Source organism: Salmo salar, chromosome 05, assembly GCF_965601325.2.
Source record: "Salmo salar chromosome 05, fSalSal1, whole genome shotgun sequence".
Taxonomy (NCBI): Eukaryota; Metazoa; Chordata; class Actinopteri; order Salmoniformes; family Salmonidae; genus Salmo; species Salmo salar.
The window spans coordinates 89132561-89155000 of NC_138295.1; the positions used below are offsets into that span (position 1 = coordinate 89132561).

General features: G+C 48.0%; 1 protein-coding gene across 5 annotated transcripts in view; it reads right to left on the reverse strand.

Moving 5' to 3' along the window:
- Positions 1–125: 125 nt before the first annotated feature.
- LOC106591203 (protein tyrosine phosphatase type IVA 3) overlaps positions 126–22440 on the reverse strand; it is a 71775-nt gene continuing 49460 nt past the window's right edge. For 4 of the 5 annotated variants that reach the window (XM_082975918.1, XM_082975920.1, XM_082975917.1 and 1 more), the window contains exons 4-6: positions 13029–13159; positions 6879–6953; positions 126–1907 (exon numbers count right to left, since the gene is read on the reverse strand). In XM_082975918.1, coding sequence (XP_082832044.1) covers positions 1790–1907; positions 6879–6953; positions 13029–13159 — 324 coding nt within the window. In that variant the 3' untranslated portion in view covers positions 126–1789. The remainder of the gene's footprint in view (positions 1908–6878; positions 6954–13028; positions 13160–22440) is intronic. The other variant, XM_045719261.2, reaches the window with a different exon arrangement.

A 22440-nucleotide genomic window follows, 5' to 3' on the forward strand; every position in this document is an offset into this window, starting at 1 on the left:
TAACTACACATGGTCTCTAGATGGCGGCATTTAGCTTGTTTTCACGACAAGGCAAAAGTGGTTGTTTAAAATGATTCGTTCTCCCACAAGTCAACTCCCAAACAAAAGCACAAAACAGTCCAGCATACTTTTAACAATTACTTTATTTCTTGTACTTCATTAACTGTGAACAATCTGAAGTGGGTTACTTCCAAGGCAGCAGATAAATGTGACAGCTTTCTTCCCAGGATATGAGTCATTCCTTCAGTACCTGTCCTTAATTAACTAAGAACGCGTCTTGCACCCTATTCCCTATTTAGTGCACTACTTTTGACCAGAGCCCATAGGACTATAGTCAAAAGTGTGCTATATAGTAGTGCACTACAAAAGGGGAATAGGGTGCCATTTCGGAGGTAAGATGAGTGACTATATCCACACTGACAGATACAGAGCCTGGACGTTATTTCTGAGCAGACGGTTCAGTTGGCTGTTTTTCATCCCAGAGATGACTACGGTGCACCGTCATGTTTACGTTCCCAAAGCATAGTACGCGTCCCAGATGGCACCCTATTCCCTATATAGTGCACAACTTTTGACCGGAGCCCATAGGGTCAGTGCGAGTCCATGTGTGTGTATATTTCAAGGCATTGAAGCCCATAGACCTCTGGTCAAAAGTAGTGCACTATATAGGGAATAGGGTGCCATCTGGGACACAGTGTTGCCTACCAAGCCCACCCAGGCTCAGCTGACTCCTACATGATACACTGAGATCCTTCATGTTGTACAACAGAAGCAGCCAGTGGTGAAGAATCCTAATCCCAGAGTATTTCATATCACAATGTAAAAAATATTGCTATTTAAAAACCAGCAACTCAGCACAAAACCTTGTCCTATATTAAGTCCCATCCGCATCCCCATATCCTCAGAAATGAAGGAGACAAGGACATGATTCTAACAAGTGTTACCTTCCATGCATTATGAAACCGGAGCAAGGAGCAAGATGACTGAGCTCTGTGGATGGCATTCAATTTAACAAAGACGTTCAACTGGATCTTCTTCAAACATTGAGATAAAAACACACAGACAGCAAAAAATCTCTTCTTTTTCATGATTATTTCATTCATGTCATCATGGCTAGCAGGGGCTTTCAGTTAACATGGTGTATGGTGATGCAGACCTGTTGTGACAGCTAGTGGTGGGTCGGTGTGTTTCATTGACAGTGCTTTGGGTTGGGTCAGTGCTACCAAGCAGCAGGGAGGAAAGAGGAACGATCAGGCCTGGGACCAAGCTGACAGTGTTGCTGCTGGTTGAGGGGTTGGTCTGGTGGTCGATGGCTCTGTGTGTGTATGTCACAGTATGTCACAATCAGTGCAAAATAGTTTGTCAGTGTGTGTGTGTGTGTGTGTGTGTGTGTGTGTGTGTGTGTGTGTGTGCTTGATGGAAATCGGGCTTGTTCGCTTTTCCTCTCTACGAGTTCAATTGGCCGGCAGTTGGGGACGAAGGTGTTCATTCAAAGACATCAGAGAGAAGATGGTCTAACAGCCCTGAGAGTGAGAAGCAGAAGAATCCCAACAGAACAGTGGGAACTAACTGTCCCCATGGAGACAGACAACAGGTCAAGTCCTAAATGCATCAAAGGGGGGTGTAGGTCGGTCCAATATTAAAGTTGATGTAGTCGTTCTATATGGGTCAGAACAGGCAGGCTGCGGGGTCACACTACAAAGGGGGGTGTAGGTCGGTCCAATATTAAAGTTGATGTAGTCGTTCTATATGGGTCAGAACAGGCGGGCTGCAGGGTCACACTACATCATCACATCACACAGCACTTGTTCTTGTGTTTGTGAGGGTCTTTGAAGCGCAGTCTCTGTCTGGAGCGGTATTTCTCCAGGTAGGTCAGCTGCTTGCTGTTGATCGCTCCCCTGCGCTTCCTGAGGAGACACAGAAAGACAGGTCTACTGTTACTCCCTACAGGAACCTCTGTTGTGTCCCAATTGGCACCCTGCTCACTACCTCTGATCAGTGTCCACCCTGGTCAAAAGCAGTGCAACATTTAGAGACTCATCAACACTGATTATTCACTTTGTATCTTATATGTGAAGCGTAACAGCTTGACACTGTAGCCCCACACACACACAATGCTAACATGGATAGCTTCGCTGTATATAAGGGCCCTCATGTAAAGAGACATTTATAATTCACGTAGGGGATGATTTTCCTGGATCCACACGAAGCCTATTTATTCCTGGACTAAAAAGCACTTTCAATTCAGATTGTCCATTGAGCATGGTGCTCAGTCCGGGAGGGCAGTAGGCTTGATGTTTTTCCAGAGAACCCGACCCATAAAGTAGAGCCTATGAGTATCAGAAGAATCCAGAGGTGTGCAGAGCCCTGGCTGAGGGAAAGACACTCCCAGCTCAAACCACATAAACCTCCTCAGTGGAGAGCGGTTCAATCCCTTTCTCCCTCCTCATGATGTCCCATAAACCTCCTCAGTGGAGAGCGGTTCAATCCCTTTCTCCCTCCTCATGATGTCCCATAAACCTCCTCAGTGGAGAGCGGTTCAATCCCTTTCTCCCTCCTCATGATGTCCCCATCTGAAGCTACAGCTGTCAGATGAAACAGGAACAACACTAAACAGGTTGAGTGGACTTCCACTCTCCTTAAAAACATCAAGAGACAGAAAGTGAGGTGTTCATACTGCCTGATGAACTGAACTAAATCTGAGGTGTACATACTGCCTGATGAACTGAACTAAATCTGAGGTGTTCATACTGCCTGATGAACTGAACTAAATCTGAGGTGTTCATACTGCCTGATAAACTGAACTGAATCTGAGGTGTTCATACTGCCTGATGAACTGAACTAAATCTGAGGTGTTCATACTGCCTGATGAACTGAACTAAATCTGAGGTGTTCATACTGCCTGATGAACTGAACTGAATCTGGAGGTGAGGTGTTCATACTGCCTGATGAACTGAACTGAATCTGAGGTGTTCATACTGCCTGATGAACTGAACTAAATCTGAGGTGTTCATACTGCCTGATGAACTGAACTGAATCTGAGGTGTTCATACTGCCTGATGAACTGAACTAAATCTGAGGTGTTCATACTGCCTGATGAACTGAACTGAATCTGGAGGTGAGGTGTTCATACTGCCTGATGAACTGAACTGAATCTGAGGTGTTCATACTGCCTGATGAACTGAACTAAATCTGAGGTGTACATACTGCCTGATGAACTGAACTGAATCTGGAGGTGAGGTGTTCATACTGCCTGATGAACTGAACTGAATCTGGAGGTGAGGTGTTCATACTGCCTGATGAACTGAACTGAATCTGGAGGTGAGGTGTTCATACTGCCTGATGAACTGAACTGAATCTGGAGGTGAGGTGTTCATACTGCCTGATGAACTGAACTGAATCTGGAGGTGAGGTGTTCATACTGCCTGATGAACTGAACTGAATCTGGAGGCGAGGTGTTCATACTGCCTGATGAACTGAACTGAATCTGGAGGTGAGGTGTTCATACTGCCTGATGAACTGAACTGAATCTGGAGGCGAGGTGTTCATACTGCCTGATGAACTGAACTGAATCTGGAGGCGAGGTGTTCATACTGCCTGATGAACTGAACTGAATCTGGAGGTGAGGTGTTCATACTGCCTGATGAACTGAACTGAATCTGGAGGCGAGGTGTTCATACTGCCTGATGAACCGAACTGAATCTGGAGGTGAGGTGTTCATACTGCCTGATGAACTGAACTGAATCTGGAGGCGAGGTGTTCATACTGCCTGATGAACTGAACTGAATCTGGAGGTGAGGTGTTCATACTGCCTGATGAACTGAATCTGGAGGTGAGGTGTTCATACTGCCTGATGAACCGAACTGAATCTGGAGGTGAGGTGTTCATACTGCCTGATGAACTGAACTGAATCTGGAGGTGAGGTGTTCATACTGCCTGATGAACCGAACTGAATCTGGAGGTGAGGTGTTCATACTGCCTGATGAACCGAACTGAATCTGGAGGTGAGGTGTTCATACTGCCTGATGAACTGAACTGAATCTGGAGGTGAGGTGTTCATACTGCCTGATGAACTGAACTGAATCTGGAGGCGAGGTGTTCATACTGCCTGATGAACCCGAACTGAATCTGGAGGTGAGGTGTTCATACTGCCTGATGAACTGAACTGAATCTGGAGGCGAGGTGTTCATACTGCCTGATGAACCGAACTGAATCTGGAGGTGAGGTGTTCATACTGCCTGATGAACTGAACTGAATCTGGAGGCGAGGTGTTCATACTGCCTGATGAACTGAACTGAATCTGGAGGTGAGGTGTTCATACTGCCTGATGAACTGAATCTGGAGGTGAGGTGTTCATACTGCCTGATGAACCGAACTGAATCTGGAGGTGAGGTGTTCATACTGCCTGATGAACCGAACTGAATCTGGAGGTGAGGTGTCCATACTGCCTGATGAACCGAACTGAATCTGGAGGTGAGGTGTTCATACTGCCTGATGAACCGAACTGAATCTGGAGGTGAGGTGTTCATACTGCCTGATGAACTGAACTGAATCTGGAGGTGAGGTGTTCATACTGCCTGATGAACTGAACTGAATCTGGAGGTGAGGTGTTCATACTGCCTGATGAACTGAACTGAATCTGGAGGTGAGGTGTTCATACTGCCTGATGAACCTGGAGGTGAGGTGTTCATACTGCCTGATGAACTGAACTGAATCTGGAGGTGAGGTGTTCATACTGCCTGATGAACTGAACTGAATCTGGAGGTGAGGTGTTCATACTGCCTGATGAACCTGGAGGTGAGGTGTTCATACTGCCTGATGAACTGAACTGAATCTGGAGGTGAGGTGTTCATACTGCCTGATGAACCGAACTGAATCTGGAGGTGAGGTGTTCATACTGCCTGATGAACTGAACTGAATCTGGAGGTGAGGTGTTCATACTGCCTGATGAACTGAACTGAATCTGGAGGTGAGGTGTTCATACTGCCTGATGAACTGAACTGAATCTGGAGGTGAGGTGTACATACTGCCTGATGAACTGAACTGAATCTGGAGGTGAGGTGTTCATACTGCCTGATGAACTGAACTGAATCTGGAGGTGAGGTGTTCATACTGCCTGATGAACTGAACTGAATCTGGAGGTGAGGTGTTCATACTGCCTGATGAACTGAACTGAATCTGGAGGTGAGGTGTTCATACTGCCTGATGAACTGAACTGAATCTGGAGGTGAGGTGTTCATACTGCCTGATGAACTGAACTGAATCTGGAGGTGAGGTGTTCATACTGCCTGATGAACTGAACTGAATCTGGAGGTGAGGTGTTCATACTGCCTGACGAACTGAACTGAATCTGGAGGTGAGGTGTTCATACTGCCTGATGAACTGAACTGAATCTGGAGGGGAGGTGTTCATACTGCCTGATGAACTGAACTGAATCTGGAGGTGAGGTGTTCATACTGCCTGATGAACTGAACTGAATCTGGAGGTGAGGTGTTCATACTGCCTGATGAACTGAACTGAATCTGGAGGTGAGGTGTTCATACTGCCTGATGAACTGAACTGAATCTGGAGGTGAGGTGTTCATACTGCCTGATGAACTGAACTGAATGTGAGGTGTACATACTGCCTGATGAACTGAACTGAATGTGAGGTGTACATACTGCCTGATGAACTGAACTGAATGTGAGGTGTACATACTGCCTGATGAACTGAACTGAATGTGAGGTGTACATACTGCCTGATGAACTGAACTGAATGTGAGGTGTACATACTGCCTGATGAACTGAACTGAATGTGAGGTGTACATACTGCCTGATGAACTGAACTGAATGTGAGGTGTACATACTGCCTGATGAACTGAACTGAATCTGGAGGTGAGGTGTTCATACTGCCTGATGAACTGAACTGAATCTGGAGGTGAGGTGTTCATACTGCCTGATGAACTGAACTGAATCTGGAGGTGAGGTGTACATACTGCCTGATGAACTGAACTGAATCTGGAGGTGAGGTGTTCATACTGCCTGATGAACTGAACTGAATCTGGAGGTGAGGTGTTCATACTGCCTGATGAACTGAACTGAATCTGGAGGTGAGGTGTTCATACTGCCTGATGAACTGAACTGAATCTGGAGGTGAGGTGTTCATACTGCCTGATGAACTGAACTGAATCTGGAGGTGAGGTGTTCATACTGCCTGATGAACTGAACTGAATCTGGAGGTGAGGTGTTCATACTGCCTGATGAACTGAACTGAATCTGGAGGTGAGGTGTTCATACTGCCTGATGAACTGAACTGAATCTGGAGGTGAGGTGTTCATACTGCCTGACGAACTGAACTGAATCTGGAGGTGAGGTGTTCATACTGCCTGATGAACTGAACTGAATCTGGAGGGGAGGTGTTCATACTGCCTGATGAACTGAACTGAATCTGGAGGTGAGGTGTTCATACTGCCTGATGAACTGAACTGAATCTGGAGGTGAGGTGTTCATACTGCCTGATGAACTGAACTGAATCTGGAGGTGAGGTGTTCATACTGCCTGATGAACTGAACTGAATCTGGAGGTGAGGTGTTCATACTGCCTGATGAACTGAACTGAATGTGAGGTGTACATACTGCCTGATGAACTGAACTGAATGTGAGGTGTACATACTGCCTGATGAACTGAACTGAATGTGAGGTGTACATACTGCCTGATGAACTGAACTGAATGTGAGGTGTACATACTGCCTGATGAACTGAACTGAATGTGAGGTGTACATACTGCCTGATGAACTGAACTGAATGTGAGGTGTACATACTGCCTGATGAACTGAACTGAATGTGAGGTGTACATACTGCCTGATGAACTGAACTGAATCTGGAGGTGAGGTGTACATACTGCCTGATGAACTGAACTGCCTCCTCATACTTCATCCCGCCCTCGATCAGAGCCAGAGCCACCAGCACAGGAGCCCTGGAGGGAGAAACACAAAGAAACAGCCTTTATGTGCTGCTGCTAATACTGGGACTTAAAGACACAGTCACACTGCTACTAATACTGGGACTTAAAGACACAGTCACACTGCTACTAATACTGGGACTTAAAGACACAGTCACGCTGCTACTAATACTGGGACTTAAAGACACAGTCACACTGCTACTAATACTGGGACTTAAAGACACAGTCACGCTGCTACTAATACTGAGACTTAAAGACACAGTCACGCTGCTACTAATACTGGGACTTAAAGACACAGTCACACTGCTACTAATACTGGGACTTAAAGACACAGTCACACTGCTACTAATACTGGGACTTAAAGACACAGTCACGCTGCTACTAATACTGAGACTTAAAGACACAGTCACGCTGCTACTAATACTGGGACTTAAAGACACAGTCACACTGCTACTAATACTGGGACTTAAAGACACAGTCACACTGCTACTAATACTGGGACTTAAAGACACAGTCACACTGCTACTAATACTGGGACTTAAAGACACAGTCACACTGCTACTAATACTGAGACTTAAAGACACAGTCACACTGCTACTAATACTGGGACTTAAAGACACAGTCACACTGCTACTAATACTGGGACTTAAAGACACAGTCACACTGCTACTAATACTGGGACTTAAAGACACAGTCACGCTGCTACTAATACTGGGACTTAAAGACACAGTCACACTGCTACTAATACTGGGACTTAAAGACACAGTCACGCTGCTACTAATACTGAGACTTAAAGACACAGTCACGCTGCTACTAATACTGGGACTTAAAGACACAGTCACACTGCTACTAATACTGAGACTTAAAGACACAGTCACACTGCTACTAATACTGGGACTTAAAGACACAGTCACACTGCTACTAATACTGGGACTTAAAGACACAGTCACGCTGCTACTAATACTGGGACTTAAAGACACGTCAGAACCTTATAGGTCCTGGTCAAAAGTATTGCACTTAATATGGAATATGGTGCCATTTGGGATGTTGCCATAGAAACTGCATTCACAGAGTAATACTGGGAATTAAAGACATCCATGTGTGTCCTTCCTGTTATGCCCCCAGCAACTTCTCTCTCTCCATGTTGTCACAACACAGCCAGTTCCCAGGGAATGGAGTTCATTCTGGTTTGGACTATTCTGGTTTGGACAAAGGAAAGCCCTGCTGCGGGTTGAGAGCTGGAACTAGTTGTGCTGTATTTGGCCACTAATATTTACAGGTAACAAATCATTAGAAAACGCTGTAGCCCACTTTCCATTTTTCTAGCCTTATATGGGTCGTTGCTGTGGTTACGGTAAGTCAGCGTGGAAATAGAGAGCTGAAGAGCATAACACCACTAACACAAACACTGGACTTCTAGGAATCACTGAAACAGATGAGCTGCCTGCCTGGACATGAGACATTGACATATATTCATCTATCTAACTGTACCCTGTCAAGCCATATCAGCCCCCAGAACACTTTGATGTTCCAGAGGGTTCCAGCTGAAAGCCAAAGACTCCCCAGCTGATTAACAGGACAACAAACAGTTCAGAGTAAAGTAAACATTGGCGCCCTGTCAAAAACCACAGACGAGTCCCAGAGGAGGTCTCCAGTACGTCAGAGATAGACGGTGCTTCATCAACCCAGGGAGGGGAGGCTGGGGGGCTCCTTCAGCTTACCCAGGGAGAGGAGAGGAAGATGGGAGTCTGGGGAGGTCAGGGGGCTCCTTCAGCTTACCCAGGAGAGGAGAGGAAGATGGGAGTCTGGGGAGGTCAGGGGGCTCCTTCAGCTTACCCAGGAGAGGAGAGGAAGATGGGAGTCTGGGGAGGTCAGGGGGCTCCTTCAGCTTACCCAGGGAGAGGAGAGGAAGATGGGAGTCTGGGGTGGTCAGGGGGGCTCCTTCAGCTTACCCAGGGAGGGGAGAGGAAGATGGGAGTCTGGGGAGGTCAGGGGGGCTCCTTCAGCTTACCCAGGGAGAGGAGAGGAAGATGGGAGTCTGGGGAGGTCAGGGGGCTCCTTCAGCTTACCCAGGGAGGGGAGAGGAAGATGGGAGTCTGGGGAGGTCAGGGGGGCTCCTTCAGCTTACCCAGGAGGGGAGAGGAAGATGGGAGTCTGGGGAGGTCAGGGGGGCTCCTTCAGCTTACCCAGGAGGGGAGAGGAAGATGGGAGTCTGGGGTGGTCAGGGGGCTCCTTCAGCTTACCCAGGAGGGGAGAGGAAGATGGGAGTCTGGGGAGGTCAGGGGGGCTCCTTCAGCTTACCCAGGGAGGGGAGAGGAAGATGGGAGTCTGGGGAGGTCAGGGGGGCTCCTTCAGCTTACCCAGGGAGAGGAGAGGAAGATGGGAGTCTGGGGAGGTCAGGGGGGCTCCTTCAGCTTACCCAGGGAGAGGAGAGGAAGATGGGAGTCTGGGGAGGTCAGGGGGGCTCCTTCAGCTTACCCAGGGAGAGGAGAGGAAGATGGGAGTCTGGGGAGGTCAGGGGGCTCCTTCAGCTTACCCAGGAGGGGAGAGGAAGATGGGAGTCTGGGGAGGTCAGGGGGGCTCCTTCAGCTTACCCAGGAGGGGAGAGGAAGATGGGAGTCTGGGGAGGTCAGGGGGCTCCTTCAGCTTACCCAGGGAGAGGAGAGGAAGATGGGAGTCTGGGGAGGTCAGGGGGGCTCCTTCAGCTTACCCAGGAGGGGAGAGGAAGATGGGAGTCTGGGGAGGTCAGGGGGCTCCTTCAGCTTACCCAGGAGGGGAGAGGAAGATGGGAGTCTGGGGAGGTCAGGGGGCTCCTTCAGCTTACCCAGGAGGGGAGAGGAAGATGGGAGTCTGGGGTGGTCAGGGGGCTCCTTCAGCTTACCCAGGGAGGGGAGAGGAAGATGGGAGTCTGGGGAGGTCAGGGGGGCTCCTTCAGCTTACCCAGGAGGGCAGAGGAAGATGGGAGTCTGGGGAGGTCAGGGGGCTCCTTCAGCTTACCCAGGAGGGGAGAGGAAGATGGGAGTCTGGGGAGGTCAGGGGGGCTCCTTCAGCTTACCCAGGAGGGGAGAGGAAGATGGGAGTCTGGGGAGGTCAGGGGGCTCCTTCAGCTTACCCAGGAGGGGAGAGGAAGATGGGAGTCTGGGGAGGTCAGGGGGCTCCTTCAGCTTACCCAGGAGGGGAGAGGAAGATGGGAGTCTGGGGTGGTCAGGGGGCTCCTTCAGCTTACCCAGGGAGGGGAGAGGAAGATGGGAGTCTGGGGAGGTCAGGGGGGCTCCTTCAGCTTACCCAGGAGGGCAGAGGAAGATGGGAGTCTGGGGAGGTCAGGGGGCTCCTTCAGCTTACCCAGGAGGGGAGAGGAAGATGGGAGTCTGGGGAGGTCAGGGGGGCTCCTTCAGCTTACCCAGGAGGGGAGAGGAAGATGGGAGTCTGGGGAGGTCAGGGGGCTCCTTCAGCTTACCCAGGGAGAGGAGAGGAAGATGGGAGTCTGGGGAGGTCAGGGGGGCTCCTTCAGCTTACCCAGGAGGGGAGAGGAAGATGGGAGTCTGGGGAGGTCAGGGGGCTCCTTCAGCTTACCCAGGGAGGGGAGAGGAAGATGGGAGTCTGGGGAGGTCAGGGGGCTCCTTCAGCTTACCCAGGAGGGGAGAGGAAGATGGGAGTCTGGGGTGGTCAGGGGGCTCCTTCAGCTTACCCAGGGAGAGGAGAGGAAGATGGGAGTCTGGGGAGGTCAGGGGGCTCCTTCAGCTTACCCAGGAGGGGAGAGGAAGATGGGAGTCTGGGGTGGTCAGGGGGCTCCTTCAGCTTACCCAGGGAGGGGAGAGGAAGATGGGAGTCTGGGGAGGTCAGGGGGGCTCCTTCAGCTTACCCAGGAGGGCAGAGGAAGATGGGAGTCTGGGGAGGTCAGGGGGGCTCCTTCAGCTTACCCAGGAGGGGAGAGGAAGATGGGAGTCTGGGGTGGGCAGGGGGGCTCCTTCAGCTTACCCAGGAGGGGAGAGGAAGATGGGAGTCTGGGGAGGTCAGGGGGGCTCCTTCAGCTTACCCAGGAGGGGAGAGGAAGATGGGAGTCTGGGGTGGGCAGGGGGGCTCCTTCAGCTTACCCAGGGAGGGGAGGGGAAGATGGGAGTCTGGGGTGGTCAGGGGGGCTCCTTCAGCTTACCCAGGAGGGGAGAGGAAGATGGGAGTCTGGGGTGGGCAGGGGGGCTCCTTCAGCTTACCCAGGGAGGGGAGGGGAAGATGGGAGTCTGGGGTGGTCAGGGGGGCTCCTTCAGCTTACCCAGGAGGGGAGAGGAAGATGGGAGTCTGGGGAGGTCAGGGGGCTCCTTCAGCTTACCCAGGAGGGGAGAGGAAGATGGGAGTCTGGGGTGGGCAGGGGGGCTCCTTCAGCTTACCCAGGGAGGGGAAGGGAAGATGGGAGTCTGGGGTGGTCAGGGGGGCTCCTTCAGCTTACCCAGAGAGGGGAGGGGAAGATGGGAGTCTGGGGTGGTCAGGGGGGCTCCTTCAGCTTACCCAAGGAGGGGAGAGGAAGATGGGAGTCTGGGGAGGTCAGGGGGCTGGGGGCTCCTTCAGCTTACCCAGGACGGGAGGGGAAGAGGTGCTCCTTCAGCTTCCTACCAATGAGCTCAACCATTATTAGTACCAAAGGCCTGGTTTAACCTGGTTTAACGGCTCCCTATTGACCACAGTGCACTACTTTTGACCAGAGCCCTATGTATAGAATAGGGTGCCATTTGAGACGTATCCTAAACTTTCTCCTCTACTAGCTAGCTAATACTCCATCAGTACAGATGTGAGTCATTGTCTCTCCTCTGCCATAGAGGACACCTGAAGGAACACCAGACAGGACAGAGCTAAAATGAGCCTGGTAACCAGATCAGTTTGTGCTTCTATTTCGTCAACTCCTCTGTTATGATGGTTGGCATGGCAACCATAAGAACTAATGTATGGCATGGCCAACCATAAGAACTAAAGTATGGCATGGCCAACCATAAGAACTAATGTATGTCATGGCCAACCATAAGAACTAAAGTATGGCATGGCCAACCATAAGAACTAATGTATGTCATGGCCAACCATAAGAACTAATGTATGGCATGGCCAACCATAAGAACTAATGTATGTCATGGCCAACCATAAGAACTAATGTATGGCATGGCCAACCATAAGAACTAAAGTATGTCATGGCCAACCATAAGAACTAATGTATGTCATGGCCAACCATAAGAACTAATGTATGTCATGGCCAACCATAAGAACTAATGTATGGCATGGCCAACCATACGAACTAATGTATGGCATGGCCAACCATAAGAACTAATGTATGGCATGGCCAACCATAAGAACTAATGTATGGCATGGCCAACCATAAGAACTAATGTATGGCATGGCCAACCATAAGAACTAATGTATGGCATGGCCAACCATAAGAACTAATGTATGTCATGGCCAACCATAAGAACTAATGTATGTCATGGCCAACCATAATAACTAATGTATGGCATGGCCAACCATAAGAACTAATGTATGGCATGCCCAACCATAAGAACTAATGTATGGCATGCCAACCATAAGAACTAATGTATGGCATGGCCAATGGGAGTCCAGAGGCTCAACTACAGAACATACAGTACAGGTCTGGGCATGGCCAACCAGAATACAGCTAACTGACATTTCACAAGACAACTGGCTACGTCCCAAATGGCACCCTATTCCCTACATAGTTCACTACTTTTGACCAGAGCCCTATGGCCAATGTCACCCTATTCCCTATATAGTGCACTACTTTTGACCAGAGTACTGGTGAGCTGACTAGTAGAGATTCAATCTGAGAGGATACATTTAGAGACACAATAGAAATAAATGCTGCTTCAACGTTTTTCAGACGTCAACCTCTGTGCTTTGATAATAAATGGTGGATTAATTGTGAAGGAGTGTCCCTTGGCTAACAGTTGACTTTGGCTTGGGTCTGCCTGCATGCAGAGAGAGGGCCCTGGTCAGGCTGTAGGAGAAGGGGAGAGACTGGTGGCTGCTGGGACAGTGGCCATCACAGTGGGGGGATGACACTGCAGCCTTGTGAGCTTGGTTCAACTGTCTTACCGTCCCAGCCCGGCAACACAGTGCACCGCCACGCAGCAGCCAGGGTCCTCACGGAACTTAGTCTTCAGCAGGTTCAGCCAATCATCTACGATCTTAGTGGGAGGAGGGGCACCGTCATCAAAGGCCCAGTCCTGGAAAATATACAAATACATTCACATTACAAAACAATGTAATTGTCCACACAATGTGGGAACTGGTCTTCGGCATCACACATCATAAACAGTACAGTTCTGTCTCTCTGACAGAAACAGCTGATTAGCATTGGCACTCTGAGGGAGTCCATTGTTACGAGAGACAAAGCAGCTCTACACTGCACTCCTGCCTACTTCAAACTGAGGAACCAGACAAAGCAGAATCCCCTACTGAGGGTGAATGTCTTAAGAGTTTGTGAACCGCTGCATGTCTGAAACAACTGGTTCCAAGCCGCTGCACACTGTGAAATGAGACATCAGTACCCCCACACAACAGGGAGAAACACAGAGTACCAACCTCAGTCATCCAAGCATGACTCGCAACATGAACCAACTGTCACCACAGACAACACACACAGACAACACACTGTCCTGTGTCCTTCCTACACTATTCACTGTTTCCTGCCATCTCAACAAGCACCTCCCATCCAAACAGTGGGAACATTCAGTCAGCGACTGGTGGTTTCTGAGGGCCTAGATTCGTCTCAAATGGTACCCTATTCCCTATATAGTGCACTACCATAGGGCTCTGGTCAAAAGTAGTGCACAATTTATTTTTATTTCACCTTTATTTAACCAGGTAGGCAAGTTGAGAACAAGTTCTCATTTACAATTGCGACCTGGCCAAGATAAAGCAAAGCAGTTTGACACATACAACAACACAGAGTTACACATGGAGTAAAACAAACATACAGTCAATAATACAGTAGAAAATAAGTCTATATACAATGTGAGCAAATGAGGTGAGATAAGGGAGGTAAAGGCAAAAAAGGCCATGGTGGCAAAGTAAATACAACATAGCAAGTAAAACACTGGAATGGTAGATTTGTAGTGGAAGAAAGTGCAAAGTAGAAATAGAAATAATGGGGTGCAAAGGAGCAAAATAAATAAATACAGTATGGGAAGAGGTAGCTGTTTGGGCTAAATTATAGATGGGCTATGTACAGGTGCAGTGATCTGGGAGCTGCTCTGACAGCTGGTACTTAAAGCTAGTGAGGGAGATAAGTGTTTCCAGTTTCAGAGATTTTTGTAGTTCGTTCCAGTCATTGGCAGCAGAGAACTGGAAGGAGAGACGGCCAAAGGAGGAATTGGCTTTTGGGGTGACCAGAGAGATATACCTGCTGGAGTGCGTGCTACAGGTGGGTGCTGCTATGGTGACCAATGAGCTGAGATAAGGGGGGACTTCACCTAGCAGGGTCTTGTAGATGACCTGGAGCCAGTGGGTTTGGCGACGAGTATGAAGCGAGGGCCAGCCAACGAGAGCGTACAGGTCGCAGTGGTGGGTAGTATATGGGGGCTTTGGTGACAAAACGGATAGCACTGTGATAGACTGCATCCAATTTATTGAGTAGGGTATTGGAGGCTATTTTGTAAATGACATCGCCGAAGTCGAGGATCGGTAGGATGGTCAGTTTTACGAGGGTATGTTTGGCAGCATGAGTGAAGGATGCTTTGTTGCGAAATAGGAAGCCAATTCTAGATTTAACTTTGGATTGGAGATGTTTGATGTGAGTCTGGAAGGAGAGCTTACAGTCTAACCAGACACCAAGGTATTTGTAGTTGTCCACATATTCTAAGTCAGAACCGTCCAGAGTAGTGATGCTGGACGGGCGGGCAGGTGCGGGCAGCGATCGGTTGAAGAGCATGCATTTAGTTTTACTTGTATTAAGAGCAGTTGGAGGCCACGGAAGGAGAGTTGTATGGCATTGAAGCTCGTCTGGAGGGTTGTTAACACAGTGTCCAAAGAAGGGCCAGAAGTATACAGAATGGTGTCGTCTGCGTAGAGGTGGATCAAAGACTCACCAGCAGCAAGAGCGACATCCTTGATGTATAGAGAGAAAAGAGTAGGCCCAAGAATTGAACCCTGTGGCACCCCCATAGAGACTGCCAGAGGTCCGGACAACAGGCCCTCCGATTTGACACATTGAACTCTATCAGAGAAGTAGTTGGTGAACCAGGCGAGGCAATCATTTGAGAAACCAAGGCTATTGAGTCTGCCGATGAGGATGTGGTGATTGACAGAGTCGAAAGCCTTGGCCAGGTCAATGAATACGGCAGCACAGTATTGTTTCTTATCGATGGCTGTTACGATAACGTTTAGGACCTTGAGCGTGGCTGAGGTGCACCCATGACCAGCTCTGAAACGGTGGGATTCGAAATGGTCGGTAATTTGTTTGTTGACTTGGCTTTCGAAGACCTTAGAAAGGCAGGGTAGGATAGATATAGGTCTGTAGCAGTTTGGGTCAAGAGTGTCCCCTCCTTTGAAGAGGGGGATGACAGCAGCTGCTTTCCAATCTTTTGGAATCTCAGACGACACGAAAGAGAGGTTGAACAGGCTAGTAATAGGGGTTGCAACAATTTCAGCAGATAATTTTAGAAAGAGAGGGTCCAGATTGTCTAGCCTGGCTGATTTGTAGGGGTCCAGATTTTGCAGCTCTTTCAGAACATCAACTCACTGGATTTTGGAGAAGGAGAAATGGGGAAGGCTTGGGCGAGTAGCTGTGGGGGGTGCAGTGCTGTTGACCGCGGTAGGGGTAGCCAGGTGGAAAGCATGGCCAGCCATAGAAAAATGCTTATTGAAATTCTCAATTATAGTGGATTTATCGGAGGTGACAGAGTTTTCTATCCTCAGTGCAGTGGGCAGCTGGGAGGAGGTGTTCTTATTCTCCATGGACTTTACAGTGTTCCAGAACTTTTTTGAGTTTGTGTTGCAGGAAGCAAATTTCTGCTTGAAAAAGCTAGCCTTGGCTTTTCTAACTGCCTGTGTATATTGGTTTCTAACTTCCCTGAAAAGTTGCATATCACGGGGGCTGTTCGATGCCAATGCAGAACGCCACAGGATGTTTTTGTGTTGGTTAAGGGCAGTCTGGTCTGGAGAGAACCAAGGGCTATATCTGTTCCTGGTTCTACATTTCTTGAATGGGGCATGCTTATTTAAGATGGTGAGGAAGGCATATATATTTTTTTATAACCAGGCATCCTCTACTGACGGGATGAGGTCAATATCCTTCCAAGATACCCGGGCCAGGTCGATTAGAAAGGCTTGCTCGCTGAAATTTTTCAGGGAGCGTTTGACAGTGATGAGTGGAGGTCGTTTGACTGCTGACCCATTACGGATGCAGGCAATGAGGCAGTGATCGCTGAGATCTTGGTTGAAAACAGCAGAGGTGTATTTAGAGGGCAAGTTGGTTAGGATGATATCTATGAGGGTGCCCGTGTTTACGGCTTTGAGGTGGTACCTGGTAGGTTCATTGATAATTTGTGTGAGATTGAGGGCATCAAGCTTAGATTGTAGGATGGCTGGGGTGTTAAGCATGTCCCAGTTTAGGTCACCTAGCAGCACGAGCTCTGAAGATAGATGGAGGGCAATCAGTTCACATATGGTGTCCAGAGCACAGCTGGGGGCAGAGGGTGGTGTATCGCAGGCGGCAACGGTGAGAGACGGATTTTTAAAAGTAAAAGTTAAAATTGTTTGGGTACAGACCTGGATAGCAGGACAGAACTCTGCAGGCTATCTCTGCAGTAGATTGCAACACCGCCCCCTTTGGCCGTTCTATCTTGTCTGAAAATGTTGTAGTTAGGAATGAAGATTTCAGAGTTTTTGGTGGACTTCCTAAGCCAGGATTCAGACACGGCTAGGACATCCGGGTTGGTAGTGTGCTAAAGCAGTGAATAAAACAAACTTAGGGAGAAGGCTTCTAATGTTAACATGCATGAAACCAAGGCTATTACGGTTACAGAAGTCATCAAAAGAGAGCGCCTGGGGAATAGGAGTGGAGCTAGGCACTGCAGGGCCTGGATTCACCTCTACATCACCAGAGGAACAGAGGAGGAGTAGGATAAGGGTACGGCTAAAAGCTATGAGAATTGGTCGTCTATGACGTCCGGAATAGAGAGTAAAAGGAGCGGGTTTCTGGGGGCGATAAAATAGATTCAAGGTATAATGTACAGACAAAGGTATGGTAGGATGTGAATACAGTGGAGGTAGACCTAGGCATTGAGTGATGATGAGAGAGATATTGTCTCTAGAAACATAACTGAAACCAGAAGATGTCATAGCATGTGTGGGTGGTGGAACTGGCAAAATAGTTATAGTGGCCCAAGAAAATTGTCCGATAGACCTATTCAGATAGCAGCCGATAAGACAGCTAACGATTAGCAGGCCGCAGATGGGCGTTCAGGTTACGTCGCGACGGAGGGGCCAGTTGGATAACTCCCTCGGGCAGATAATGTCGGTAGTCCAGTCGTGAAGGCCCGATGGGGCTCCGCATCGGCAGTAAAAGGGTCCGGATAGGTGATTGTAGCCCAGGAGTGGCTGATGGAACTCTTCAGCTGGCTAGCTCCGGAATAATTGATGTTAGCTCCGGGACTGACGTTAGCCAATAGTCACTCGGGTAGCAGCTAGCTAGCTGCAAATGTCCAGAGCCTACGGTAGAAATCCGGGGATATGGAGAGAAAATAGGTCCGGTATGCTCTGGTCTGAGTCGCACTGTACAAAACTGGCGATAGCTTTTCAAGCTAAGGGATAGCTGATGACCGCCAACCGTGGCTAGCTGAACTCCAACGTTAGCCAGTGAACTGGCCAACCTCTGGCCAGCTTCTGTTGTGGATTTCAGATTTGAGGTAAATAATACTTTTTTTATTGGTGAGGCGGGTTGCAGGAGAGTGTTTTGAGGTTGAGTTTTTAGAAAAAAAATATATAAAAAGATATGTGAAGAAAATATGTAAATATATATATACAAGGGACACGACAAGACGAAGGACAAAGACGTCTGACTGCTACGCCATCTTGGATTGATAAGTATGTAGGCAATAGGGTGCCATTTGGGACACATAACATGTTCATCAGCACCCACAGCATCAGGAAAGCCTGCTGTCAACACAGACACACTATAAGGGGTTTGTTTGTAGTTGGTCCAGAACCACAACAGAGAACAGCTGTGTGGTTACCTCTTCTTCACTGAATGAACTGTGGTGAACTGTTTGACTTCAACGTTTAATGGGTTTGGCAAGTGTAAATTAAATCAGTCGGTTGGATACAATGTATTTTTCTGGCCATGTTGGGCTATCATCCTCTAGAATGACAAACATTCTTCCATTGAAGGATTAGATAGTGATGGTAGATTAGCTAAGACATGCATCACCAGGTCAGATATAGACCTAATGCACCATACGGCATCAAGGATGCTCAAACCAGCTGTTTGACTCCTCCATGTGACAGATGAAGGCTTAAAGCAGAAACCATGGGTCACTCACACTAGAGAACCATCAGACACCATCACATCCGGCCGTGATTGGGAGTCCCATAGGGCGGCGGACAATTGGCCCAGCGCCGTCCGGGGTAGGCCGTCATTGTAAATAAGAATTTGTTCTTAATCGAGTTGCCTAGTTAAATAAAGGTTACATGTAAAAAAATAACACACACACACACACACACACACACACACACACACACACACTCCTTTTATCTTCTAGTGGAGTGGGACTTCCAACAACACAATACCTTCTCCCAGGGACAAACATCTTGTGTGTTTGACGACAATGCGTTACCAAGGCAACAGCTCCCTTCAAAAGCCCTTGGGGGCTCAGCAGAGCCAGTAGATCACAGGCCAGGCTGAGAAGGATGTTATGATGACATCACTATTTCACACTGCCATGAATAGAAGGGTGCAACTGAGACTTTCTCTAAAAAAACAAACAAGAAACTGATCTGAAGGACTGATACTACAGGCTGAACAAGAGGATGTCTTGTCAGTACCAGTCAGCGTTTCCTACTGCTGTTTTCTTCTGATCATCTCCAGTGAGGGAACAACAGGTGTGGTGGGTGTGAACCACCTCTACATGGACACTGCAGGCTGCTTCCCAAACGGGTCATAGGACCCAGAGCCTAGGGTCGGGACCATACCAGTAGCGCAGTACTCATTAGTATCGTGACAAGGAAACAAAACATGAAGCGGATGTAACTTTTTGGGGAAAACAGCCCTAATGAAACATCATTTTGTTGTCATCCAGAGTCACATTTATTTGCTTTTCAAACTACAGCCACAATATATTACATCCAGCAGGTTAAAGGACCAACGAGTTTGGTCTGCTTAGGGTTTAAACTTTTGCCAAGGAAAAAAAATGGCCACAGCCCTACCAGAACCTAGAGGATTCTGGTACAAAGTAACGCAACATATAAGATATTAGGGCGCCATTTTGGACGCACACAGTATCCATTCTACCAGTAACACACAGGCAAATCACACAACAGGATCCATTCTACCAGTAACACACAGGCAAATCCCACAACAGGATCCATTCTACCAGTAACACACAGGCAAATCCCACAACAGGATCCATTCTACCAGTAACACACAGGCAAATCACACAACAGGATCCATTCTACCAGTAACACACAGGCAAAACCCACAACAGGATCCATCCTACCAGTAACACACAGGCAAATCCCACAACAGGATCCATTCTACCAGTAACACACTGGCAAATCCCACAACAGGATTCATTCTACCAGCAACACACAGGCAAATCACACAACAGGATCCATTCTACCAGTAACACACTGGCAAATCCCACAACAGGATTCATTCTACCAGCAACACACAGGCAAAACCCACAACAGGATCCATTCTACTCTCTGTTCAATGTCCCAGGTATGACACTAATCCTGTACATAGTAAGGCCTGACCCTAACCTCACATGAAATGCCTTGAATTGCTCTGCATCCTGCTATGGATATCTAAAGAAGCTGTGGGCATCAAGATATGTAGAAGTCACCACAACACCGAAGATCCAGAAATGTCCATTTGCATGTCTGTTTTGACGCCACAGAACTCCATAATGGGTGAACCTGTTGTGACAACCTTGAGAGTAAATCTCTCCCTAATAGAATCTTAGACTGCAGAGAGGATGTGGTTAAAAATAACATTTACATCTACTAAGAGGTGAACAGAGCCGCCTGGTATGTCAACAGTAAGCTATTCATGTCGTGAAGCCCATTCCAAGTCGCTCCAACCAACACAGCCCAGAGCTAGAGACAAGAGCTTGGAGGAGGAGGCAGAGTTCTAATTGTGGCCGAAGAACGTCTTGGGCCGTTTCTCAGAACCCCCAGAACAGACCTTGTCACCATGGTATCCTTCTTCCTCTGCAACTTGACTCTCGTACGGCAGGCAGCGAGAGGTTTGGCAGAGTGTAGGGCTCAAATCTGGCACCCTATTCCCTTTATAGTGCAGTGCACTACTTGTGATTAAGGCCCATACAGCTCTGCTCAAAAGTAGTGCACTATACAGGCAATAGGGTGCCATTTTGGGCCACTTCCTGAAATGAGTCCACAGTCCCTTTATATCAGCCAGCTGAACATGGAACAAGCTCCCTCACGACGCCAGGACAGCGGAGTCAATCACCACCTTCCGGAGACACCTGAAACCCCACCTCTTTAAGGAATACCTAGGATAGGATAAAGTAATCCTTCTAACCCCCCCTTAAAAGATTTAGATGCACTATTGTAAAGTGGTTGTTCCACTGGATATCATAAGGTGAATGCACCAATTTGTAAGTCGCTCTGGATAAGAGCGTCTGCTAAATGACTTAAATGTAATGTAAATGTTATCACATGCTACAGAGGATGGTCTATGTTAAGTCAGTCACAAGGTAGATGGACACACCTCTGGTACCACTGTTATTACTGGTTATATATGGCCTCCAAATATACCCCCACCATTACTGATACACTGGTAAGACTAAAGTAACGTGCAAAAGTAGAGAGTGTGGGAGTAACATTTCTCCATATAATGCCAATAAATAACCTCTTTGAGCAATGAAAGCATCACGAGCCATACCAGACAGAACAGACAGTGCAGCACATTACACAGCGTGCTGAATGAGACAGACAACAACATGGTTTTCATCTGGAGTTCAGGGAGATGTGGAGGGGAACAGGGAACTGGGTTTCACCTACCAGCCAGTCTCTCTCAGCTGGTGGTTAATCTTCTGCTCTCTGCTGTGTTCCTATTGAAGAGGAGGCACTGACCCAGTCAGTCAGCAAGTGTACGTCCCAAATGGCACCCTATTCCCTACATAGTGCACTACCTTTGACCAGAGCCGGACTCAGTCAGCCAGGATACAAGGCTCTCTCTCACAGAGAAGAGAGAGGACTCAGTTAGCCAGGATACAAGGCTCTCTCATACAGAGAAGGTAAGAGAGATGACTCAGTCAGCCAGGATTCAAGGCTCTCAATTCAATTTAAGGGCTTTATTGGCATGGGAAACATATGTTTACATTGCCAAAGCAAGTGAAATAGATCAACAAAAGTGAAGTAAACAAAAAATGAACATTAAACTCACAAAAGTTCCAAAAGAATAAAGACATTTCAAATGTCATATTATGTATACAGTGTTGTAATGATGTGCAAATAGTTAAATAGTTAAAGGGAAAATAAATAAACATAAATATTAGGTTGTGTTTACAATGGTTTATGTTCTATACTTTTGCCCTTTTCTTGTGGCAACAGGTCACACATCTTGCTGCTGTGAGGCACACTGTGGTATTTCACCCAGTAGATATGGGAGTTTATCAAAATTGGATTTGTTTTCGAATTCTTTGTGGGTCTGTGTAATCTGAGGGAAATATGTTTCTCTAATATGGTCATACATTTGGCAGGAGGTTAGGAAGTGCAGCTCAGTTTCCACCACATTTTGTAGGCAGTGTGCACATAGGCTGCCGAAGACAGGCTTTCTCAATAGCAAGGCTATGCTCACACACTCTATCACACAGGGAAGAGAAGAGAGAGGACCCAGTCAGTCAGTCAGGATTCAAGGCTCTCTCTCACACAGGGAAGAGAAGAGAGAGGACCCAGTCAGTCAGGATTCAAGGCTCTCTCTCACACAGGGAAGAGAAGAGAGAGGACTCAGTCAGTCAGTCAGGATTCAAGGCTCTCTCTCACACAGGGAAGAGAAGAGAGAGGACCCAGTCAGTCAGTCAGGATTCAAGGCTCTCTCTCACACAGGGAAGAGAAGAGAGAGGACTCAGTCAGTCAGTCAGGATTCAAGGCTCTCTCTCACACAGGGAAGAGAAGAGAGAGGACTCAGTCAGTCAGTCAGGATTCAAGGCTCTCTCTCACACAGGGAAGAGAAGAGAGAGGACTCAGTCAGTCAGTCAGGATTCAAGGCTCTCTCTCACACAGGGAAGAGAAGAGAGAGGACTCAGTCAGTCAGGATTCAAGG